The sequence below is a fragment of the Canis lupus genome, chromosome 16 (genome assembly GCF_048164855.1).
Source record: "Canis lupus baileyi chromosome 16, mCanLup2.hap1, whole genome shotgun sequence".
In the NCBI taxonomy this organism is placed as follows: Eukaryota; Metazoa; Chordata; class Mammalia; order Carnivora; family Canidae; genus Canis; species Canis lupus.
In genome coordinates this window covers 57,975,664-58,000,065 of record NC_132853.1, presented here as the reverse complement: position 1 = coordinate 58,000,065, position 24,402 = coordinate 57,975,664, and the positions used below count along the sequence as shown (strand labels likewise).

Here is a 24,402-nt window from a genome sequence, read left to right as displayed (position 1 = left end):
CTTAGCTGACTGAGCCACCCAGGTGTCCTCACAGATCATTACTCTTAAGTGGTGATGATCAACAACTTAACACCTGAACTCAGACAAAGGTGCAGATTTCTGTAAAGTCAGCAAGGCCAATAGCAAAATCACAGAATACTTGTAAAAGAACAACTTTATAAAGAGTAGAAATTTCATCAGTTAGCCAGGTGCATGGCTTTGTTGGGAGTGCAGAAACCCCGTAGATTTATGAAAACCAGTCTGGGCAAGTCATCAAGCCACAACGAGCAAACCCACAGCCTAGCGGGTGCTGTGATTGCTGCTGTCATCACTGATCCGGGCTGCCTAGATGTCACAACCCCCACGAGGAGGGCCATGAACTGATGTCTGTACTGCCGAATGGAGGACCAAAAGGAACCAGAGTGGGATGCCTGGGTGGCTCAGCAGTTGAGCGTTTGCATTCAGCCCAGGACGTGATCCCAGAGTTCTGGGATCGAGTCCCACATCAAGCTCCCTGTCAGGTGCCTGCTTCTCCCTCTGCCTGTGTCTCTGCCTTTTCTCTGGGTCTCCAGAGAATAAATAAAATCTTTTAAACAAAAGAACCAGTGTGCTGTCATCATTAGGGGGATACTGGCGTTGACAGCATGACTGCTCCTTCTATCAGCTTAAAGAACTGCTCAGTCTGCCAGGTTGGGAGAGTGCCAGGCTTCTATCACCTGTAACCCCCGAGAGCAATGAGCTCTGTCCTCACTGCTTAGAGTGCCTGCTTCAGGCCTGGGGGAGAGCATTGCAGGTGACATGGGGAAGGAAGACCACCTTGATGTGGCTGCTCAGTCTCGTGGAGGGAAAGAGACTCCTGCGGTAGGTGGGGCCATGGGGCAGCAACCCCATCATTACAGCGCCACACACTTGACTGGGCAGTTTTCACATGGGGTGGACTACAGCGAAAACGTTGGTCTTTTTTGTCTCTGTTAGGTGGTAAAACAAAATTCCCAGCTGCTCCAAGCTACTGCTACAACCACAAAGATCACACGTATGTGTACGGCCTAAGGGCTGGAGGGGAGGCAAGGAAAACAAACAGTTGACCTGGCTAGATGGATCACATTTCCCTTCTTTTCTGCTGGGTGATAAGATGTGCAATTTGTTAAAAAATCATCTATGGGGACGGCTAGGTGGCTCAGTAGTTGAGCGTCTGCCTTTGGCTCAGATCATGATCCCGGGGTCCTGGGATTGACTACTGCATTGGGCTTCCAGCAGGGAGCCTGCTTCTCCCTCTGCCTATGTCTCTGTCTCTCTGTGTCTCTCATGAATAAATAGATAAAATCTTTTAAAAAATTATCTAGAAATATTTTTCATATAAAAGAATGATTTTGGCCCTTCTAACGAAACAAAAATGCCTTTACCCAGGGTAAAGCTCACATTCTTTGTCCACTAAACACCAGTAAGAGTAGATTCAAAGAATAACAGATCAAAGAGGGAAAAAAAAAATCACTAACTTGGCACGGTTCCAATCTCTGTTCGGTGTTGCAGATGTAAGATAGTAGAGATTGCAGCAGACAAGGTGTATGTAACACATCTGAGACCTTGCCACATGTGCACCCTCTGTGAGCCACTTGACCTCCATAAGCTGAGGCCCAGGGGCATAAGGATTACACGAGATGTGTGAAGATACACTGCGTGTGGTCACCAAGCACTGTCAGGCCATGCTCATCACTGAGGCCCCAGTTCACAAGGGCATGCTTCTGCTGGAGCCTTTCCAGAAGACTATGAGCAGCATGAGGGGGCTCAAACCGTGACCTGTGAGATTTGGTCTTGGGAAGGTGGGACATGATGGTTATTTTTACCCACTGATTGTTCTCAGAGTGCTCTGTGCACACCTCTCCTGCAATGCTAATCAACTGGCTACTTCTACGTTACCATTTCTCCACTAGACACTGCCACGTCTGTGTCCATATCCCTCCATTTTTGGCATCAGCTACCTTTCTTCCTTTTTGCTGCCCCTCATTCCCTCAAGCACTTTATACAATTTTGAAGTGCTTAGAAATGTTAGTCACGTCTTAGTGAAAAACAAGAGTCACAAATTCCAACACCCCAGAGAGCTAACAGACAAGCCCATCTCAAAAGAACGAGAACACAAGCCTGATGACCAATGGCCGCCGCTCCAAGCCTCAGTGGTGAGGTACAAAAGCGGGTGGTGGGGAGTGTGGTGAACTAGAAAGCACGGGCCTTATTTAAAGTCAGCCACTCTAGCTGACTGCTGCTGCTATCCGAATCCAGGGGATCAGACTTTCCCAGTTTCCAGAAGAAGCCAGGAATCTGAAATTTTCATTTTCATTAAAAATGTTGATTCACATGAAAGATGTGGGCCAATAAGGCACATTTGTGGGATTGGGTGCAGCCCACAGACCAGCAGGTTTTTGACCTTTGATCTAGGGACAGAAGTGCGTGCAGAGGCTACAGCAGTCAAGCTCCATTAAGGACTCCTGACATGGTGTCTCAGAGGGGTAAAAGTGAATTCATTGCCAAGGAATCTAAGGAGGCAGAGGGGTCCCATCCAGCGGGTAGGCCAGGGGAGGCTCTGGAGCACTGTGGTATTTCAACTCAGATGGGAGGACAGCCTCCTTTTGCTCCAGCTGCTCAGTGCTTAGTGAAGACCAAACAGTTCCTCACACGCTCAGGCTGCCCTCCCTCCACAAGATGACCATCTCTGCCTCCGCTGCCCCTGCCTGGCTTCCTTCTCTGCAACACCCTTGCCACCTGACACACTGCTACATGCTTGCTAACCCACGGTGCCTTGGCCCCCCCTTGCCGCACTGAACTCCCACCAGGACCTGCCTCCTCCTGTCCTGCAGCTCCCCAAACCAGAGTGCTACATGGCACATGCTGGGTCCTGATACACACACGCTGGATAAATGAATGTTCATCTCCCATGAATCTGTGACCTCTTGGTCCTGAACACTGTCCAGCAGCCCTTTGGTGGCATCTGGTAAGCCCTCTGCTCTACTTCCTACGTGGGCTAATGCAAACTTCACTTCTGATCACACCTCTACTCTTACCTTCCCCATCTGCACTCGAGACTAGTACCCTTGACACTTAGAGAAAAAGATCCCCTGGAAGGTACCTGTCACCCTCTGGCTACAGACACCCTAGCTTCCTCTATAAGTAGGGGAAGCACTCCTCTCAGCTGGATACAGGATCTCCTCCCTTTGCATCCATTCTCCCTCTCTATTGGCTCCTTTCTAGTAGTCTCTCTCTCTCTTTTTTTTTTAAATGTATTTAGAGAGTGAGTGAGCACATGCGAGTGCATACAGAGGAAGGAGTGGGGGAGAGGGAGGGCAAAAAGAATCCAAAGCAGATTTCAAACTGAGCATACTGCTATGCCTGGCACACAATAGTGTTCAATGATTTATGTTGAACGAGCGTATGCCAAATAAAAAGATGAAGGTACCAGTTCTAGAAGCACTAACGTAGAGGGGTACGAGAGCCCTGTAGTTCCTTACTATGCCTTACTAACTATAGGGCTCTGTTGGGTGATCACAAATCCTGGGACTGAGGAGGTTGGGAAGTCAGAGCCAGAGGAATGGAAGTACCAACCTCAGCTGGGTTTCTGATGGCGCTCTGGTACCAGGTAGTAGGGAAGCACCAGTGATTCTTTATTCATACCTGGCATACCTGTTTGAATGATGTTTGATAGAATGATCTTTTTTTAATCTATATCTTGGCATATGACAGAGGCAACAGGGACTCAGAATCCATTCTACTGCTTTCTGTGAGCATTCCCATATTACAGAGGTCCACAGCTAAAACATGCCACTTTCCAAACTCCCTTGTAGGTTGGATTCTGGATGCGAATTTGATTCCATATATAAGCTGCCTGAGTGACCCTGGAGAAAGGACTCTATTCATATTCTTATCTTTATGGCATGTTTATGAAAACTTAGGGATGGTAGAAAACGGAAAGGAATAACTAATACGTTGATTACAGAATCAGGGTTCAAAAAGATCTCAACAGGTCAGAGGATTGCAATCCAAAAGTTTACCAGGGCCCAAGTTCTACACTAGGGACCAAGTGACCAAGTGCACAAGAATCGTCCTGAGTGAGGAAGGGCTTCACCGTTATCTTAACAAAAAAAAATTCAGATTCTAAACTGAATTTAGGACAAATAGTGTGACATGGCTCAAAAGGGCTAAATACAACTTAGAGTTCACCACCAGGAGTAGGGTTTTTAGGAGTGAGGGAAGCTATGGTCTCAACTAATTCTACACTTGTTAAAACTGCACTTGTAAACCAGTGCCATCAGTTCTGGGCACAAAGATCCCCACAAGGCACAGCTTTTCCAGATGACAACACAAAGGATTTAAAACCACGATTATGAGGAATAGTGGTAAGGAGTCAGGAATATTTCCTGGAGAATGGGGAGATGGGACATGATAACTACGTGCTGTTGTCTGGAATTCCTCAACAGGGGACAAGAAGCTCCGCCTTGCTTTGTAGAGTCCCAGAGGACAATGCTACAGGAGTAATTACAGCCAACTGGAGGGAGGCTGATGGAGGCTCAGTCTAAGAAGACTCGATGGTGGCTCTGCCAGGAAAGAAGGGCTCAGGGTGGGAGGGCCTTGATGCAGAGGTCTCTAGCTGCGTGGGGAGAATGCAGACAGGGGAGGAAGACCCTGAGCAAGATGCCCTGACTTGGACTGGATTATCCTTCTGGTTTGGCGATTTGGTGAGTCCAGTTCTCACTGCCCCGGCCAATTCTGCCTGGAGCACAGTCAGACCACGGGCCAAGAGCTGATATCCTATTGAGAAAGTGGGGTGCTGGCAGCTCTTGTGAGAGCCCTGCTGGTGCGTCTTGTGTGTGTATTTCGTCACAACTCATGCCCCCTGTGGGAAGACTCTGGTCTGGTCTGGGAAGACTCTCTTCTGCCCAGTGTCCAACAGAGCACCTTGCACAAAGCAGGAACTCAAAATCCAAGTTTTAGTTTAATTTTAGGATTTTTCTTCCAGCTGGACTCATAATACGACTTGTACTGCATAATGCCACTCAGGCTACACGAACGATTTTGTTTCAGTGCCAACCACACATCAGGAACACCTGCGGAGGCCCACAGCTACCAATGCACGGGCTTCCCCACAGCCTGACGGCACCAGAGATCTTGGCAACTGGTCCCCCAGACCCTTAGCTCCCATGCACTTCTAGCCAGGGCTGGGCTCGAGGACCCCTGGCTCATCCCATAAGGAAATGAAGACTTTTTAACTATACACCAGCTAACATAACAGTCCCCAATCTTTCCTGAAGAGGATTTATTTCTTCTTTACTCTCCTTAACGCTGAAAGTGCCGAATATCTTTCTTTCCCAAGTGGAAAACTATCAGAGAATCCTACCTTATCTACGCTCTTGGGATAATATTTAAGTACAATGCCACAAGGTGAAGAGCGCTTGGATTAATGTCCTTGGCTATACAGAAACAGCATAAGACTGTGTCTACACACTTAATGAGAATAAATGACATTTTTACCTTCTAAAGTTACCTCAAATGCCCTCCGTACCTGGACCAAGCAGTGGTGACCGATTCAGCTGGGTGCTGGCCTGGTGTGGCGGTGGCGTCTCGACCAGGTCTGTGCTGCTGCTCGTGGTGGTGGTGGTGGTGGTGGTGGCAGCGGCCGTGGTGCTGCTCTGCAGGCCTGGATTGTTTCTATCCCACATGTTTACAGTTTTATTGTTGTAGTTGCTTGGGTCACCCCAAGCTGAGGTACCATCATCAATTTCCATTTTGCGTCGAATGGATGGTGGAGAAGGTTCCTCCCAGCCTGTGGCCTCACTGCTGTCCTTTTGTTTGACAGGGACTGGCCCCCCAATCCACCCAGTTCCTGTCTGTTTAACGGAAGCGGCTCCTCCCCAGTTACTCACATTGTTGTCTTGGGGTTTACCTGCCCAGTTCTGTTGGGGGCCAGGTTTTAAAGACTCTCCCCAGTTTGTCCCTGGATTCACCTTTGCATTTGTGCCATTACCCCAGCCACTGGTCCCAGACCTGGTGGCATCATTCCAACCAGACCCTGACCGATTACTGTCAGCATCCCATCCAGAACCATTTTTTTTCCCATCCCCCAAGTGTCCGAGGACAGAAGATGAATCTGTCCAATCTCCCCCTCCTGCACTCCAGGCTGGATTAGATTTTTGTCCGTCTCCCCAGTTCTGAGATTTGGGTTTCTGAGGCTCCCCCCAGGTGGGCGACTTATCCTCCTGATTTACGGTCCCACTCCAAGCATGGCCACTCTTGGAGGCAGCAGCAGCATTATTAACAGCAGTAGAGCTTATCGAGTCCCCCCAAACCCCTGGGCCATTTGGCGCTTTGTTGCTGCTGTCTCCCCAGCCTGTGTTTGCTGGCCCAGCAGCGGGCGGTGCGCTGGCCCACCCGGACACTGAAGAGGTATTTGTACTGTTCACGATGGACCCATCACTCTTCCCCCCTGAGTTTGAAGGCTGAGTAGCGGCACAGCCCCAGGCCTCTGTCCCATTGTCATTTTTTCTCTCAGACCTAGGGGACTCTTCAAATTCCCAGGCAGTGTTTTGTTTTACTGGAGTCTGTCCCCAACCAGTATTAGACAGAACTCTTGGGTCAAGATCGTTCCTTGGCAATTGGATGTGCCCCTGGTCTATCATCCCTTTATCTCGCCTTCGGCCTTCTGCTCCTTCCCTCCCGGAGCTTCCTTCGTTGTGACTGCCAGAACCGTCGCTACTTCCCTCACTCGCTGTTGTTCCAGAAGATGCAGCTTTGGCCCAAGAGTTCATGTGTTCGCCACCAGGCTGCATGGCAGGATTCTGGCTGCTAACACTCGGACTGTCCCACCCTGTTGATCCTTTCCCATTGATGTCACTGTTGGAATGCTGGTTTGGGGGCTTGCCCCATTCCCCATTCACACCGTTAGAGGTGCTCCGGCTGGGGTGGCCCCAAGCCCCCGAATGGATATGACTAACGCTGCTGTTGCTGCCACTGCCCCGTCCCCAGGCAAGGAGTCCGGGACCAGCAGGAGGGCCAGAGTCCCAGGCATTTCCTCCACTTCCTTCCTTCTGCACAGCACTGCTGGATCCATTTTGTTTAGCACTCAATGCTGAGTTCACAGTGTCTCCATTCCCCTGATTGAACCCAGAATTGCTACTTCCTGTGGCAGGGTTACCTGGGGACAGTCCCCACACAGAGCTGCTGATTCCTTCACCACCGCTCCCACTGACTTGAGAAACTGATGATCCATTAGCACCAGGAAGGCCCTGCAGGTGGGGCGGGATGATGGCCCCCATACCAACAGCCATGCCCCAGTTTGGCAGTCCGTTTGTCTGCATTGCATTGACAGGGTTTGGTGAAGAGTTCATGGGGTTAGTGTTATTTGGTCCATCAGTGTTAAGGTTCTGAGGTTGTACGCTGAAAGACACATTCTGAGAAGTGGACGTTTGTGGTTCTGTGCTCTCTTGCGGCAGCAAGTTTCCCCAAGCACCTAAAGTGCCTGTTGGGTTCCCATTCTGGTTGCCCGTATTTTGACCTATGGCACTGACCGGACTACAAATACTGGAAGGGTTGCCTGTTGCCACAGTTCCTTCGTGTCCAAGTACAGGCCAGGCAGCTGGGTTGGCATTGGGGTTAAGGTTAAGATTAATGCCAGTATTGGAGTTGGAAGCACCCCAGCAACTCTGACTTCTCCCATCTCCAATCATGTTGTCCATTTTTCCATCCCCGGCACCGAGAGAGCAGTGAGTGGGGCCGGAGCTGGAGCCTGTGGCTACGCCCCACACTCTGGCTCCATTGCCATTACCGCTGGCGCCCCCTGCTCCAAGGGCACTCTGATTAGAAGGGCTTTGGACGAGTGCACCATTGGTGCCATTATTGCCATTTGTCTTCTTGGTATGTCCAGTGAAGGTGCCCTGGGCACTCCCTGTAGCCATGCTACTGTTCTCTGAGCCACAGTTGGAGGCAGAGTCAGTGTCTGTAGTACATTCTGAGGCAGATTCAGTCTCTGCTCCTGTGATGGAAGGCCACGCCTCCTTGTCAGTCCTGTCTATTATCACTTTATCCCAGCTGCTGCTGGCTTCACCTCTGTACGTGGGCTGCTGTCCCCAGTGGGAACTTTCATAGTGATCTGCCAATCCACCGTGACCGAGATCTGAAAAACATGAAACACATTCAGAATCAGATCTTCCTCCCACTTGTCAATGAATCTGCTGTGAAATAGTCTTTGGGGGGGGAAAGCTCTCTTTATTTCCAGTTTCAATGTGGAATGACAAATGCTAAAAAAGGACTTGAGAAAAAAGTTACCTGCCTTCATAATACGTTCCCGTTTAAAAAAGAGCTAATCTGGGATCCCTCGGTGGCTCGGGGGTTTAGCGCCTGCCTTCGGCCCAGGGCACGATCCTGGAGTCCCAGGATCGAGTTTCACATCAGGCTTCCTGCGTGGACCCTGCTTCTTCCTCTGCCTGTGTCTCTCTCTCTCTCTCTCTCTCTCTCTCTGTGTATGTGTGTCTCTCACGAATAAATAAAATCTTTTTTAAAAAGAAAGAGCTAATGTTTCTAAAGTTATATTTATCCTCACCGCTACACCACACTATTATCCCTTTTGAGGAGACTCACAGCACACATGAGCACATGAGCATCTCTAAGAGCATCTGGAGGAAAGGAAGCTGTGTAACTGGAATGCAGCAGGCTGGAAATTTATGTGACTGTGCCACACCCGAACATACTCCGGCTGTGGTGACATGTTCACGTGGGTCTGTCAATACAGTTTATAGTTCTCTTCAAGACCTCCAACTGGGGCTACACGGCTCATTTAGTGGGAAAAAACTGTAAATACCGTGCAGAACCATATAATAGAACCAATATTTTGGGGGTGAGGGACAGAGGAAGAGAGAGAAGAGGCATTAGAAAGTGCTATCTTGGGCAGCCCCGGTGGCTCAGCGGTTTAGAGCCACCTTCAGCCCAGGGTATGGAGCCTGCTTCTCCCTCTGCTCGCTCTCTGTGTCTCTCGTGAATAAATAAATAAAATCTTTAAAAAAAAAAAGTGCTGGGGATCCCTGGGTGGCACAGCGGTTTGGCGCCTGCCTTTGGCCCAGGGCGCGATCCTGGAGACCCGGGATCGAATCCCACATCGGGCTGCCGGTGCATGGAGCCTGCTTCTCCCTCTGCTTGTGTCTCTGCCTCTCTCTCTCTCTCTCTCTGTGACTATCATAAATAAAAAAAACAAAAAAAAAAAAAAAAAAATTTAAAAAAAATTTTAAAAAAAGTGCTATCTTATGTTATCAAGAGTATGGACGGTTAGAAACAGTTAATTACATTTATATTACTTTCTGTTTTTACCAGCAACTACAGTTTACTATTATTAAACACAAATAACTCTGAGAATCTTCTCCGCTTGTTCTCCATCTCCTTGAATCATATAGTGTTTGTACTGGAGACCAAAGAATAACATGATGCACTATATTCCATTCTAGCATTCATTTTGTTTCACCCTTATGATCCTTTTATAGAATCCAGTATTTGGCATCTGCATTTTATTTCCTAGGATTTCTAGTTTTTTGACTACTTCTAACATTGGAATCCAACTTATACTCCAGTGAATTTTCCAGCAGACTCTATCTGAGGTATGGATCACTCAAAACCTAATAAAAGTAATACAGAAAGACTAATTTAACCTATGCATGCAACAAACTCACACAGCTTAGAAATCCCTGATGGTTTTTTCAAACAGCATGATGTACAGATGACAAGCAGTAAAATATTTCTTCTCTTTTAGAACTTTTTCTTCAAATTTTTAACAAGAAAAATCTTATTCCCAGGCAGTAGAACTGGGTTTCCCCACAGAAAATTCTCTTAAAGTTTAATGGAGCTAAAAGGAAAATGGGAAGTGTGTAAGAAATGATCACTATTGCTACAAAGAATGTCCTAGAGACAACTTCAACCTTAAAAAAAAATAGCAAACAGTTTTTGTTGTCAAATTTATTTTTTTTAAAGATTTTATTTATTTATTCATAGAGACACAGAGAGAGAAAGAGAGAGAGAGAGAGAGAGAGGCAGAGACACAGGCAGAGGGAGAAGCAGGCTCCACGCAGGGAGCCCGATGTGGGACTCGATCCCCAGTCTCCAGGATCACACCCCGGGCTGCAGGCGGTGCTAAACTGCTGCACCACCGGGGCTGCCCTTGTTGTTGGATTTAAAAGAGATGTAATGAGTTCCGAATTTGGCTCTCTGTGTGCAGCAATATGATGAAAAGGCAAGCTACTGAGAGATAAAATATTTGCAAATGACATATCTGACAAGGGGTTAATATTCAAAATATATGCAGAACTGGTACAACTCAACATCAAGAAACCCCAATAATCTTTTTTTTTTTTTTTTTAAGATTTTATTTATTTGAAAGAAAGAGAGTACGAGTGGTGGGGAAGTGCAGAGGGGAGAGAGAGAGAGAGAGAAGCAGACCTCTACTGAGCAAGGAGCCCAATGTGGGGCTTGATCCCGGGGCCTGGAGATTATGACCTGAGTTAAAGGCAGACACTTTACCAACTGTGCCGCCCAGGTGCCCCGAAACTCAAATAATTAGATTAAAAAATGGGCAGAGGAGGGGTGCTTGGTTGGCTCAGTTGATTAAGTGACTCTTGATTTCAGTGCCAGTCATGATCTAAGGGTCATGAGATCAAGCAGTGCGATAGGCTCGTGCTCAGCATGGAGTCTGCTTGAGATTCTCTTTCTCTCTCCTTCCCCCACTAAAATAAAATAAAATCTTTGAAAAAAAAAATGGGCAGAGGACCTGAACATTTTTTCCAAAGAAGACACATAGATGGCCAACCGACACATGAAGAGATATTCAGCATTACTTATCATCAGGGAAATGAAAGTCCAAATCACAATGAGACATCACCCTATACCAATCAAAAAGACAAGATACGGGGATCCCTGGGTGGCGCAGCGGTTTGGTGCCTGCCTTTGGCCCGGGGCGTGATCCTGGAGACCCGGGATCGAGTCCCACATCGGGCTCCCGGTGCATGGAGCCTGCTTCTCCCTCTGCCTGTGTCTCTGCCTCTCTGTCTTTCTCTGTGTGACTATCATGAATAAATAAATAAAATCTTTAAAAAAAAAAAAAAAAGGATACAACAATTCACATACATTGTTGAGTCAGAGTGCGAACTGGTGTAGCCACTCTGGAAAGCAGTATGGAGGCTCCTTAAAAAACTAAAAATAGAAGTACCATACAATCTACTAATTCTACTTCTGGGTATTTACCCTAAGAAAATGAAAACACTAATTCCAAAAACAAAAAAAACAACAACAAAAAAAGCAGATGAACTCCTATGTTTACCACAGCTTTATTCATGACAGCTAAAATATGGAAGTAATCCAAGTGTCCATTAATAGATGAATGGGCAAAAATATATATACACACACATATATACATAATGGAATATTTATTACTCAGCCATAAGAAAGGATGGGTTCTTGGGGCACTTGGGCAGCTGAGTTGGTTAAGTGTTTGCTCAAGTCATGATCCCAGGATGCTAGGACTGAGCCCTAAAGCAGGTTCTCTGCTCAGCATGGAGTCTGCTTCTCCCTCTGCCCCTCTCCCTGCTCATGCTTGCTCTTTCTCTCTCTGAAATGAATAAATAAAATGTTATTAAAAAAAAAAAAAAAAAGAAAGGATGGGATCTTGCCATTCCTAGAAACATGGAAGGACCTAGAGGGTCTTATGCTAAATGAAATAAGTTAAATGAAATGTGTCAGAGACAGATACTGTATGAATTCACTTACATATGGAATCTAAAAAGCAAATGAAAAATAAGAAAACAAACAACAAAAAGACAGTAATAGACTCAAATAGACTCATAAATACAGAGAACTGGTAGTTGCCAGAGGGAAGGGGGTTGGAGGATGGATGAAATCCGTGAAAGGGATTAAGAGGTCCGAATGAAAGAAAGAAGTCAGAGATGAAAGGTGCAGCATTAAACCACATTAATTTTGAAGTAGGTACTTCCAGGTGAAACGACAAAGGAAAAACAAAGCCAGGCAACACAAAACTTTAGGATCTAATTTTTTGCTGCCAAATACTAGGGCTGGCTCTGCAACCCTGGTTTATAGCAATTCCCCCCAATGCTTTTTCATGTGCTATAAAAACTAGCTTTTGTAATAACTACTTTGTTTTTTTTTTAATGTTTATTTTATTTATTCATGAGAGACACAGAGAGTGAGGCAGAGACATAGGCAGAGGGAGAAGCAGGCTCTTTTTGCAAGGAGCCTGAAGCGGGACTTGATCCCCAATCCCGGGATCACACCCTGAGCAAAAGGCAGATGCCCAATCGCTGAGCCACCCAGGCAGCCCTGTAATAACTACTTTAAAGAGATAAATGAGCCATTCACTTATTTAATGCAGAAAATAAGACCAAGGTAAAAAAAAACAGAGATTATCGGTTATTATCAGCACATCTCCCCCAGTTTGTTCTCCTATCAGTCTTTTTTTTTTTTTTTTCCTCCTATCAGTCTTGATTCCCTCAAGGATAGGATACACCAGGACCAGGACAGTACTCACTGCAACCCACATGCAGACAGCAGGAGGTAACCAACCTGGCTTACCAATGCATTCTTTCCCAGACCTGGAGTACCTTTTGAATACATAATATTTTTTTCTATCCCATGAATAGGTCACAATGCAAAAGATTCAGCTCTTTCTTAATAGTCTAGAGGGTTTGTGTGGAATGCCTTTTGTCTACAGCTCAGCCCCCAATCTGCTGGACTCACACTCAGTTATGCGTCAGGTTTAAAAAATGTATTTGGGGATCCCTGGGTGGCGCAGCGGTTTGGTGCCTGCCTTTGGCCCGGGGCATGATCCTGGAGACCCGGGATCGAATCCCACGTCGGGCTCCCGGTGCATGGAGCCTGCTTCTCCCTCTGCCTGTGTCTCTGCCTCTCTGTCTCCCTCTGTGTGACTATCATGAATAAATAAATAAAATCTTTAAAAAAAAAAAAATGTGTTTGCATCCTTGATGGATAAGAAGGATAGCATCCCAAGTCAGTGGAGAAAGGAAGGACCAGCTAATAAATGCTGTTGGGACAGGTGGAAAAAATAAGATCCTTGCCTTCGATCATACAGAAAAATCAGCTCTAGATGGATTAAAGACCTAATTACGAAAAGCAAAACTTTTTAAAGCTCAATAAGGAAGTACAGGAGGCAACTTCTATGACCTGGGACACTCGCCTTCCTTAAGAGCTGATAAATTTGACTCTTAATATTAAAAACATCTAGGGATCCCTGGGTGGCGCAGCGGTTTGGCGCCTGCCTTTGGCCTGGGGCGCGATCCTGGAGACCTGGGATCGAATCCCACATCGGGCTCCCGGTGCATGGAGCCTGCTTCTCCCTCTGCCCGTGTCTCTGCCTCTCTCTCTCTCTCTCTCTCTCTCTCTCTGTGACCATCATAAATTAAAAAAAAAAAAAAAATTAAAAACATCTGTATGGCAGCAGATACCACATAAAGGAAGCTAAAATATAAGCCACAGACAGGAAGAAGAGAGAACAGAATAAAGGATAAAGAATGCCTAACTCAATTAGAAAAAGACCAACAATCCAAAAAAGGAGGGAAAATGACAGGAAGAGGCAATCCAGAGAAGAGGACCCCCTCAACAGCCACCAACACATGAAAAAGTAACCGATCTCATCAGTAACCAGGAAACATACTTGAACACTGCAAGACATCATTTCACACATAACATAAGGATTGATTCCTTTTGGGGGAGATGAGAATAGGATGGAGCAACATCTGTACCATTTCTAAAATAGAGTTCTAAAGCAAATATGGCAAAAGATTATGTTACATCTGTATTCTGGACACAGTTATATTATTTTCTGTGTACTTTTATCTTGAAAATATTTCAAAAAATTTGAAAAAAAACTTTACGTGCTTAATTGTGATATCAAATGAAGTGACATAAATGGAATCCCAAAAGGCACCCAAGGTGAGCAGCCAGTTCTACTAGCCAGTAGGGATGTAATGAAGAGAACAGATCAAGCCTGTACTGTTAGAAGACTGTGTGAACTTCATGCAAAGAGACTCAATGTGATCAAAATTACCAATCTGGCCATTGAATTAAGCCTAGTTCTGGAGGCGGGTCCTGGAGAGCTGTTTTACAGCCATCATGCCTGCTGCACAGTAGGGAACCAGTAAAGCACTTACGTACAGAACAAAGCTGAGCTCCAGCTAAAGCTGCTCACTATCTGAACAACACCAAGTCCCTTCTCTGCTCCACAAAGATGAGGACAGACTATATAATCCCTCAGGTTCTTAGCTGCAAACTGGACGATGTCTAGAGCTGCCATACACTACACGATAACATGAGAATTACACACAAAAGTACCACGCCGCATATCTGGCAGATTCAATCCCAACCCTAGTATCAAAGCCAAGATTTCTCTGTAATGTGGTAAAATACACATTTCCCATCTTAACCTTTTGGAAGTACGCAAGTTGGTGGCTTTAAGTATATCCATGCTGTACAAGCATCAGCATTATCCATCATCCCAACCTCAAAGTGTGACCTGTGACACAAGAATGCCACTCACCCCTCCTGCAGGCCCTGACTATTCCTCATACTTCCTATAAACAGAATTGAACAGTATTTGTCCTTTTCTGTCTGGCTTATTTCTCACAGCATCAAGGTTGTTGTTGTTGTTTTTTTTTTTAATAGTTTATTTATTTGAGAGAGGGAGAGAACAGAGGGAGAGGGAAAGGAGAGGGAGAAGCAAGTTACCCACTGAGCAGGGAGCCAGCTGTGGGACTCCATCCCAGGATCCTGAGATCATGACCTGAGCCAAAGGCAGATACTTAACCAACTGAGCCACTCAGATGCCCCTTCAGCATCATGTTCTCAAGGTCCATTCACATTGTAGCAGGTGTCAGAACCTCCTTCCTCCTTTTTAAGGCTGAATCATATTCTACTCTATGTATACACTACACTTTGTTTACCCACTTACTCATCCATGGGTGATTTGAGTTGTTTCCACCCTTTGGCTATTATGAATAATGCTACTATAAACATGAGTGTACAAGTATCTGTTCCAGTCCCTGCTTTCAATTCTTTTGGGTGCACCTCCAGAAACAGTACAGCTGGATCATACGGTAAACCTAGGTTTAATTTTTTGAAGAACTGCCATGTTGTCTTCCACAGTGGCTGCACCATGGTAAACATTCCTACCAGCAGGACACAAGGGCTCCATTTGCTTCACACCCTTGACCACATTTGTTAACTTCTGTCTGAATAGCAGCCATCGATGGTTGTGAAGTGGTATCTCATTGGGATTTGGATTGGCAATTTCCTTCTTTTTTTTTTTTTGAAAGATTTTATTATCCATGAGCAACAGAACGAGAGAGAGAGAGAGAGAGAGAGAGAGAGAGAGAGAGACACATAGGCAGAGGGAGAAGCAGACTCCCTGTGGGGAGCCCCATGGAACTCCAGGATCACGCCCTGGGCGGAAGGCAGACGCTTAACCACTGAGTCACCCAGGCGTCCCTGGATTTGCATCTCCTTAATGATTAGTAATGTTGAGCTTCTTTTCACATGTAAAGCAAAGACATTTTAATAATCAAACTGTTTAATTTATTATGTTTAAAATGAACAGAATCAGAGACAAAGCACTACATTGTCTGGAAATAAAAAAACATAAAACCGGGGATCCCTGGGTGGCTCAGTGGTTCAGTACCTGCCTTCAGCCCAGGGTGTGATCTTGGGAGTCCCGGGATCAAGTCCTACGTCTGGCTCCTTGCATGGAGGCTGCTTCTCCCTCTGCCTGTGTCTCTGACTCTCTCTCTCTCTCTCTCTCTCTCTGTGTCTATCATGAATAAATAAAATCTTAAAAAAAAAAAACATAAAACCCAATGAGCTTTCAATAAAACTGCAGAACAATTCCAACATATGCCATCCTGCTACTCAGATTATTTTGTTTTGGAATTTTCCATAAATATTTATAATCAAAATATGAAAGTGTAAAGAAGAAATATGAATGCAAGAATGAGCCAAAACATTTAATTTCATTTTTAAAAAACATTACTTTTTTTGATTGATTGGTTTTGGGGGAGGCAGATACAAAGAATCTCAAGCAGACTCCCCACTGAACACAGAGCCTGACGTGGGGCTCAGTCCCAGGACCCCAAGATCATAACCTGAGCCAAAACCAAGAGTTGGACACTTAATCGACTGAGCCACCCAGGTGCCCAAAACACTTAATTTTAGACACAATGAGATGATAAAATATAGGGCAATGTTGTTGCTAATGAGAAAAATAAATAAATCTAGGTTTTTATATTTGGAGCTATATAACATTCTCTAGGAAAAAGCAATTTATAAACTTCTCTATGAGGTAGTAAGAGGCTAATGCTAATATTTAAGTTCTGTACTTTCAGATAGTTCTTTCCCTTTAGATATTTACAAGAAAAACAAATAGGCAAGGACCAAAGGCTAACAATGGCATTAAGGAGATAATCATGTGAGGAAGTAATTTTTTTCATTTACATAAATTTAAAAATCTCAAATTTCAAAAAGACGCCAGTCATTAAGATTAAAAACAAAAACAAAAACAAAAACACAATAATAACACCAAGGTAGGGACGCCTGGGTGGCTCAGTGGTTAAGCATCCGCCTTTGGCCCAGAGCATGATCCCCGGAGTCCAAGCATCGAGTCCCACATCAGGATCCCTATGAGAAGCCTGCTTCTCCCTCTGCCTATGTCTGTCTGTCGGTCTGTCTCTCTCTCTCTCTCATGAATAAATAAATAAAATCCTAAAAAAAAATAAAATAAATAAAACACCAAGGTATATCCAGGGTATCAGAGATGCCAACACAGCTGGGCTGTTTCTAACAAGTATGTCCAACTTCTCAAGAAATGATCACCACAATGAGAAAACTCCTGCTGATGTTCATTCCTTCCCAGGGTTTGAGATAAAGAGCTCTGGAATAGAATAGCAAAGGAGGATCAACATTGATGTGGCAGTATGGGCAGGAAGGAAAGTCACTTCTACAAACATGCCCAATATCTGAAACAACAGAAGAGGAGGATCAAGTCATGCCTGTGAGTTTACATATTGAGTATCTCTATAATCATGTTTAAAAATGAGAAACAGAGGGGCACTTGGCTGGCTCCGTTAAAAGAACACTCGACTCTTGATTCTGGGGTTGTGAGTTTGAGCCCCACATTGGGTGTAGAGATTACTTACAATAAATAAATACAACTTAAAAAGAATAGGGAAACAAAATCTCCCCGTGAACACCCCCATTCAAGCTCCCTCATTTCCTGATTGTAATAGCTCTGCAGCAGCCTCTGCATACCCTCCTCTCCCCCTCTCCAGGGTGTTCTACACCAAGTATTCTTTCCAAATGGACATCCAGCAGATCACGAATGCCTACTTGAACACGTCAAAGGCTTCCTAACATAAAGACTGAAGTCTTTAAGCAGCCAGCTAGGCTTGATCCTTTCTGGGGACCTCACTTCCCACAATTCTTTCCCTTGTTCTGTGTTCAAGCCAGCTCCTCAAGGCTCCATCTGCACTCTGCTACCCCAACAACAGGGCTTCAGAAGAAAGCCGTCCCCGACCTGCACTCAATGTCTACTCTCTTCTCTCTTCTCAACTTAGCAGATACTTCGTTTGAGAAGCTTTTTCCTTCTCCACTTCCCCACTGCCCCCCAGGGCCCTTGGACACATTCATCCTAACAGTCTTCCTCTCCTTTTAATGTGTTTAGACCAGGGATTGGTGAACATTTTCTGTAAAGGGTCAGAGAGTAAATATTTTAGGCTTTGTGGGCCAGATGGTCTCTGAAACAACTACTCAATCCTGTCACTGTGCAGCAAAAGCCGCCATAAAGAATACGTAAATGAATTGAGTATACGGCTGTGTCCCAACAAAACTTTATTTACAAAAGCAGGTGGCAGGCTAGATCTGGCTTGTGGGCCATGGCTTGCCAAGCCCTGATTTAGATGGTAACAATTATGGGGTGCCTCCTACGTGTGGGCATCATGCTGGGGACACAGTGCCAAACAAGATAGACAAGTTTATTCTCTCCTGGAGCTGCGCATCTTGGTGTGCATTATCCATCCGTGTGACAGTCTGTCTCTCCTCCTAGGCTGTAAACTCTGACAAGCCAAAGACTGCCCACTTTTTCCCCTCCACTGTTCAGCAGAGCAGTTGACACATAATCGGCAGTGAAAAAGTGAGATCAAGTTTATATTTAGTCAGAGTTATAACTGACACTGACATCTACAAGTAAAACACAGTTTCCTTCACAGTTAAGTCCTAGAGCCACAGATGTCCATCTGGAGCAATGATGTCTTACTTAGAGCAAACTGCTAAGCAGTTGTGTGCTTGCATGATCCCCTATGCAGGGTCTTAGGGGTTCCTGGAGAAGCTGCAGGCTCCCGGCAACCTCATGGCCTGACACATCTGTCCCCATGCTGGTTTCATCTTCTGCTGACATTTAATGTCTGTCCTGCCGTTGCTGGGCACACCACTACACCTACCTCCTCCTTTCCTTATCTCAGCTGTTCTTCTGTTTCTTACTTCTTTGGTTCTTCAGCAACATCCAAACATACTAGGTCTCCAAAAATTAATTCAGGGGCAGTATGTGGAGACAGAAAATACACGAAAAAAAGTAAATAAAAAGTAAACAGAAGGTAGTCTTTGTGCTTATTCTACCATCTGAGCTTTCTTTGCAAGGGCAGGTTCTAAGGATTTCTCTAAAAATTATGAATGAAAAAAAATTTTAAAGCTAGGGACTATATACATCATACTGAACTATTAGTTTATCATCAGAAACAACTCTGAAGGAGTGCACCCTATCATTTTTCTTTCTACTTGTGTAGGTGGGCATCAACAAACAGCCGGAGCTCTGGGCTGGCTCAGTTGGAAGAGGATGCGACTCCTGATCTTGGGATTATGAGCCTGAACACCACATTGGGTGTAGAAATTACTATAAATAAATAAATAAATAAATAAATAAATAAACTTAAAAAAATATATGTAGACAATCAACTGTTATCAAGGGCATTATTTGGCACAACTTATAAAATTTAAATGTGTTAAATTTAGATATAGTAGATAATGGGATTATACCAAAGTTAAATTTCCAATTTGCACAGTTGTACTCTAGTTATATAAGAGAACTTCTTTGTATATAGAGGATATTTAAGGATTATGATATCTGCAATTTTTTAAAGATTTTATTTATTTATTCATGAGGCAGAGAGAGAGAGAGAGAGAGAGAGGCAGAGACACAGGCAGAGGGAGAAGCAGGCTCTATGCAGGGAGCCCGACGCAGGACTCGATCCCAGGTCTCCAGGATCAGGCCCTGGGCCAAAGGCAGGCACTAATCTACTGAGCCACCGGGGCTGCCACCTTAAATGCTAATTTTTCTCTATACCCCACTTTGGTGGCAGTAGTTGAGGCTAAAGTGGTAATGATTATCTAGTCTGAAGCCCTTGCTGTGTGAGATGGGGAGGTGGAATGAGATTTAGGTGGGAGAATTAGTAGGACCTAGTGAAAGGATGGACATGTGGGGAGAAGAGGATTCAAGAGTGATGTCCAGATCTGGGGTTTGGGCCCTGAGTGGATGGCAGTGCCGACCACGGAGGTCAGGAGTACTGCAGTAAGAGTGGTTTTGGGAGGGGAAAGGGGGAAGAAGATGATGGGGGCCTACTTAGTTATGTGTGTCTGGGTGCTTGCAACACATCCAAGTAGCTCTGCCCCAAAATCCCAAGAGTAATAAGCCTCAGAGATGCGTGTTTCAGCTCAGTGTAGGCCGGGCCCTCGTCCTGTCGGGTCTGTATTTGGACTAGCCCAGCTCTGCAGGTACTCTATCTAGCTCCTTCAAAGGCCATCACTGTTACTCCAGGCTCCTCTCCGGCTGGGCCTGTTACCCTCCTTAACAGCCCGGTCACGCAGGAGCTGTATCTTATAGGCCCTGAGAATTCCAGGGGCTGTCACTAAGCAGTGCCCTTTTCCTCAAAAGCAAGAACACATCTGCAAGTGGTGCATGCCAGGAGACAAGTACTTGGAACTCAGAAGTGAGCTAATCGTTCTGGAACTAGGGATGAACAGTGGGAAGGGGCAAAAAAGAGCAAGAAGGCCAGTGGAGAAAAGCAAAGGATGGGAGAGATGAAAGCAGATGAAGAAATGTCTCAATAGAGCGACTCTGAAGAGTGTTCTGCCGAACGGCAGGTAGCCCTGTGCTCTGGGATGGCGGGAACAAAACAGAGGCAACACTGGTACCACAGGAGTCCCCAGAGGCTCAGTTCTCACCTCTGCACAGAAACGCCTGCATCTGCATGGAAACGAGGGCTTTTGTCCCCGAGGCTGCAAAGACTGGCAATATTTACACGTGGAACTCTTTGGAGGGGCTGAAAATGAGACTGAGGAGGTAATTTGCTCCTCATCTGTCAATGGTGTTATCACTTACTATGTAAGGTACTAAACAGAGTTTTCTACTTCAATGTTTTCAGGTGTAATTAAAATAGTAGATAAGGGGATCCCTGGGTGGCGCAGCGGTTTAGCGCCTGCCTTTGGCCCAGGGCGTGATCCTGGAGACCCGGGATCGAATCCCACGTCGGGCTCCCGGTGCATGGAGCCTGCTTCTCCCTCTGCCTGTGTCTCTGCCTCTCTCTCTCTCTCTCTGTGACTATCATAAATAAAGAAATAATTTAAAAAAATAAATAAATAAAATAGTAGATAAGGAAAGAAATGAAAGAGACAATTACAACAATGGTTTTCACTGTGATTAAACTCTCGGACCTCCAAACTCATCTAAATATTTACCTAAGAAAAATATTTTTGTGGGCCCTATTTAAACACGTAACAACCAAAAAAGCTAAGGATGAATAGTAAAACTTCCTCTACGTCATCATGGGGCTATGCTTCTGATTTTTGGCCCTATCCCTTGATGTTCCTGGTTCTACCATGTTCTCAGAGTCCCAGGAGCACACTGTACAAACATCTCTCTGCAGAGTGGGGGCCCCAGTCAGGGTGCCCTCAACTGTCCTTTCTGGAGATGCTCAACAGACATCCTGATGGACTGACCAAGACTGCATGGATGCGCAGGGCCTGCTGTCTGCACAGGGAGAAGCCCAGGCCACGGTCGAGACAGGCATGACACACGCAGGTGCCGCTCTGTGCCTTAGTCTTTCCTTAATCCCCCTCTTTCACTTGTAGCATGTTTTGTCATCTTTTTTTTCCTGCTCAAGAAGTTTGACAATGAGAATCAATTGTGTAATCAAGTAACAGGTTACTTTACTATTTAAAAAATAAAATCATTTGAGGGGTGCCTCGGTGGCTCATTTGGTTAACCATCTGCCTTTGGCTCAGGTCATGATTCCAGGGTCCTGAGATTGAGCTCTGTGTCGGGCTCCCTGCTCAGCAGAGACCCTGCTTCTCCCTCTCTCTCTGCTGTTCCCCCTGTTCATACTCTCTCTCTCTCTCTCAAATAAATAAAATCTTTTAAAAAAATAGTTGAGGGCAGCCCCGGTGGCTCAGCAGTTTAGCGCCGCCTACAGCCTAGGGCGTGATCCTGGAGACCCAGGATCGAGTCCCATGTCGGGTTCCCTGCATGGAGCCTGCTTCTCCCTCTGCCTGTGTCTCTGCCTCTCTCTCTCTTTCTCTGTGTCTCTCATGAATAAATAAAATCTATAAAAAAAAAAGAAAAAATAGTTGAAACATAAAAATAGATTTAAGAGGTTGAAAGGTCTCAAAAGCTAAAGCAAAAAGTTATGATTTTAATGCAATGGTTATGGTTTTCAACTACAGACTCTTGATTTGAAAATAACACCACAGTCTTATTGAAGTGGTAAAAACAACACAAGCAACAAAACACAAACAGTTGAGCTGCTAATGCCAACACACAGAGGTGTTAACCCTAGAGCCACTTTGGAAAATTAGGCTACATCCACTCCCCACTGTCAACTTCCCAGACTCCTTTCAAGTCTTCTATGGGTCTCTGAGGAGCACAGTTTGAACAGCTCTGTTCTGGGGAATCCTTTTTTTTAAGACTTTATTTATTTATTCATGAGACACACACACACAGAGGCAGAGACACAGGCAGAGGAAGAAGCAGGCTCCATGCAGGGAGCCCGACGTGGGACTTGATCCCAGGACTCCGGGATCACACCCTGGGCTGAAGGTGGCGCTGAACAGCTGAGCCACCTGGGCTGCCCCTGTTCAGGGGGAATCCTTAAATGTCTCCCCCCGCCCCCTTCCATCTCCATCACCACCACCACCACCACCGTCACCGTCACCGTCACCTCCAGCACCACCATCACCAGCACTGTCTCCTCTAGCACCACTGTTGCTGCCACCACCACCACCTCATCACCACAACATATTCTAATATGAGAATTTATTCCAAAAATGAAAGTTTAGAAGACCATTATTCTCTTCATGTTTAAGGCACACCATTCTTGCTAAGGGAATTTTAGGACTTTGACAATATTTGAAAACATACTTTTCATAAACCAAAGTCTCTTGATTGTGTTATCAATTCACAAATCTGTTTTAGTCCTAGTCTAAAAGAGAGAACTACGGGGAAAGAGTTTTGTGAAATGACTGACTTGTCATTTCAGGAGCAGGCATTTTTAAGTGAATGAAAGCTCTGAAATAAACCAAGACGGAATACTCTCATAGGTGTTCTAGACGCTCCTGTATAGCTCAGCTCTGAAAGGCTAAAATCCATGCCTGTAACACGCAACGAGTCTGAGAGTTTATAAATAGGAGTTGTCATATTCATAGTACATCACACAGCACTTTGAATTTTCAAGAATCTCCATCCACAATGAATTAACTAAACCTTAACAAGTTATATCCATTTTACAGATGGGGAAACATCAGAGGGGTCAAACTCGGAAAAGGTGTTCTAACTAATAAGCAGTAAGGACTGCTCTGAAAGCTCCATCTAGTGCTCCTTCTGCTCCACCATTCTACTATCACAATAATTCCCCCTAAAAAAAGCCTTAAAAAGAAAAATGTAATGAAGTTTGTGTATTATGTTAAATTCTCTTTTCTTCTGCTGTTTAAATGGTCTACACACTCTAAAAATACGTATCTTTATAAAAATCTAAGGAACATAACTATCTTAAGTGATTAATTTAAAAGATTATACAATAGCATGATTTAAAGAGAAAAGTTTTTTTTTAATTCCAAAATGTTACCATAAAAAGATAAAATTTTCAAGGAAAGGTATTTAATGAAGAGCTTCAGAAGCCAGAGTAAGCAAAATTTTAATGAGGTATCAAATTCATCAGATAGGGAAGTGTGGGCAAGATTTATTCAGAGTAAGTGTGCAGAATGCTTAATTAGCACAAAGGCTGACAGGAGCACAGGGTTGGTTCACTCCCCACGGCCACAGTCCCTGGAACTGAAATTACAAAACAGTAAAGCGCAGGTAATACAAAGCTATTCCAAATGCTTTCCACAGTTAATAATATGTTTCCTGATGCTTCCCGGTAACACAAGTTCCCTGCTGCGAGCAGGGTAAATGTTAACTGTTCTCAGCTTTGGGGAGGCGTCCCCCCTCGGCTGCATCTACCGTGTGCGAGAATCTCATGGAGACCGCGCTCGGAACTCAGAATTCCACCGCGGGACAGACTCTTACCATTTCTTCTGTCAACTTCCACGAATACAAGGGCTCATGAAAAGCAGACCAGACTAAAAGGTTTACTGGAGACAATGCTCAAGAGTGTGCGCGCAAGACTCCGCTTTCGGGCCATGTGGAGCTTGCTCCCTCCGGGTTAAGAACCTATTAGCACCGCGACAGAATGGGGGCAGGCAGCGCTTCGCGTGTGGGGGTGGGGGCGGCGGCCAGGAGCTCGCAAGGAGACGGGGGGGGGGGGGGGGGGGGCGCGGCGGGGCCGGCTTCTCAGGTCGCCGACGCCCCCCGGGGTGGGGTACCCGCGGGCAGGGACACGCTACCTGGCAAGCGGGCCGGGGCGTGCAGCTCCAGCCGCTCCAGCCGCTCCAGCCGCTCCAGCATGCGGGCCGCGCACCGCAGGAGCCTCCCGCTCTGGCGCCTCCAGCTGACTGCCGCACCCGCACCCGCACCCACACCTGCACCGGCCAGCGCCCCAGCGACCTGCGGGCGACCGCGGGCCAGGGGCCAGCAGTGCCCTTTCCGCTCCAGGAGATACCCGATTCATCCCCTTCAGCGATGGGGGAGGCGTCCACGGAGGGGACTTGGAAGCTCGGATTATCTAATTGCAGCTGACACTAAACCGATCTTCCTTCCTCTTTAATGAATTCTTTCGATTGTCACCGTTTCCACTTCAGGACCGGCTACAGGGAGCTACAGGGAGCGCCAGGGCCCCTCTTCTGTTGGCCTGAGAGTCAGCTGAAAGAATAACAGAATAGTGCCTACCGGCTGCATGCAAATAAATG

General features: G+C 45.7%; 1 protein-coding gene across 6 annotated transcripts in view; it reads right to left on the bottom strand.

The window, feature by feature from the left end:
- TNRC6C (trinucleotide repeat containing adaptor 6C) overlaps nt 1-24,402 on the bottom strand; it is a 153,102-nt gene that overhangs the window by 49,370 nt on the left and 79,330 nt on the right. For all 6 annotated transcript variants that reach the window (XM_072781755.1, XM_072781752.1, XM_072781756.1 and 3 more), the window contains one exon: nt 5,528-8,134. In XM_072781755.1, coding sequence (XP_072637856.1) covers nt 5,528-8,134 — 2,607 coding nt within the window. The remainder of the gene's footprint in view (nt 1-5,527; nt 8,135-24,402) is intronic.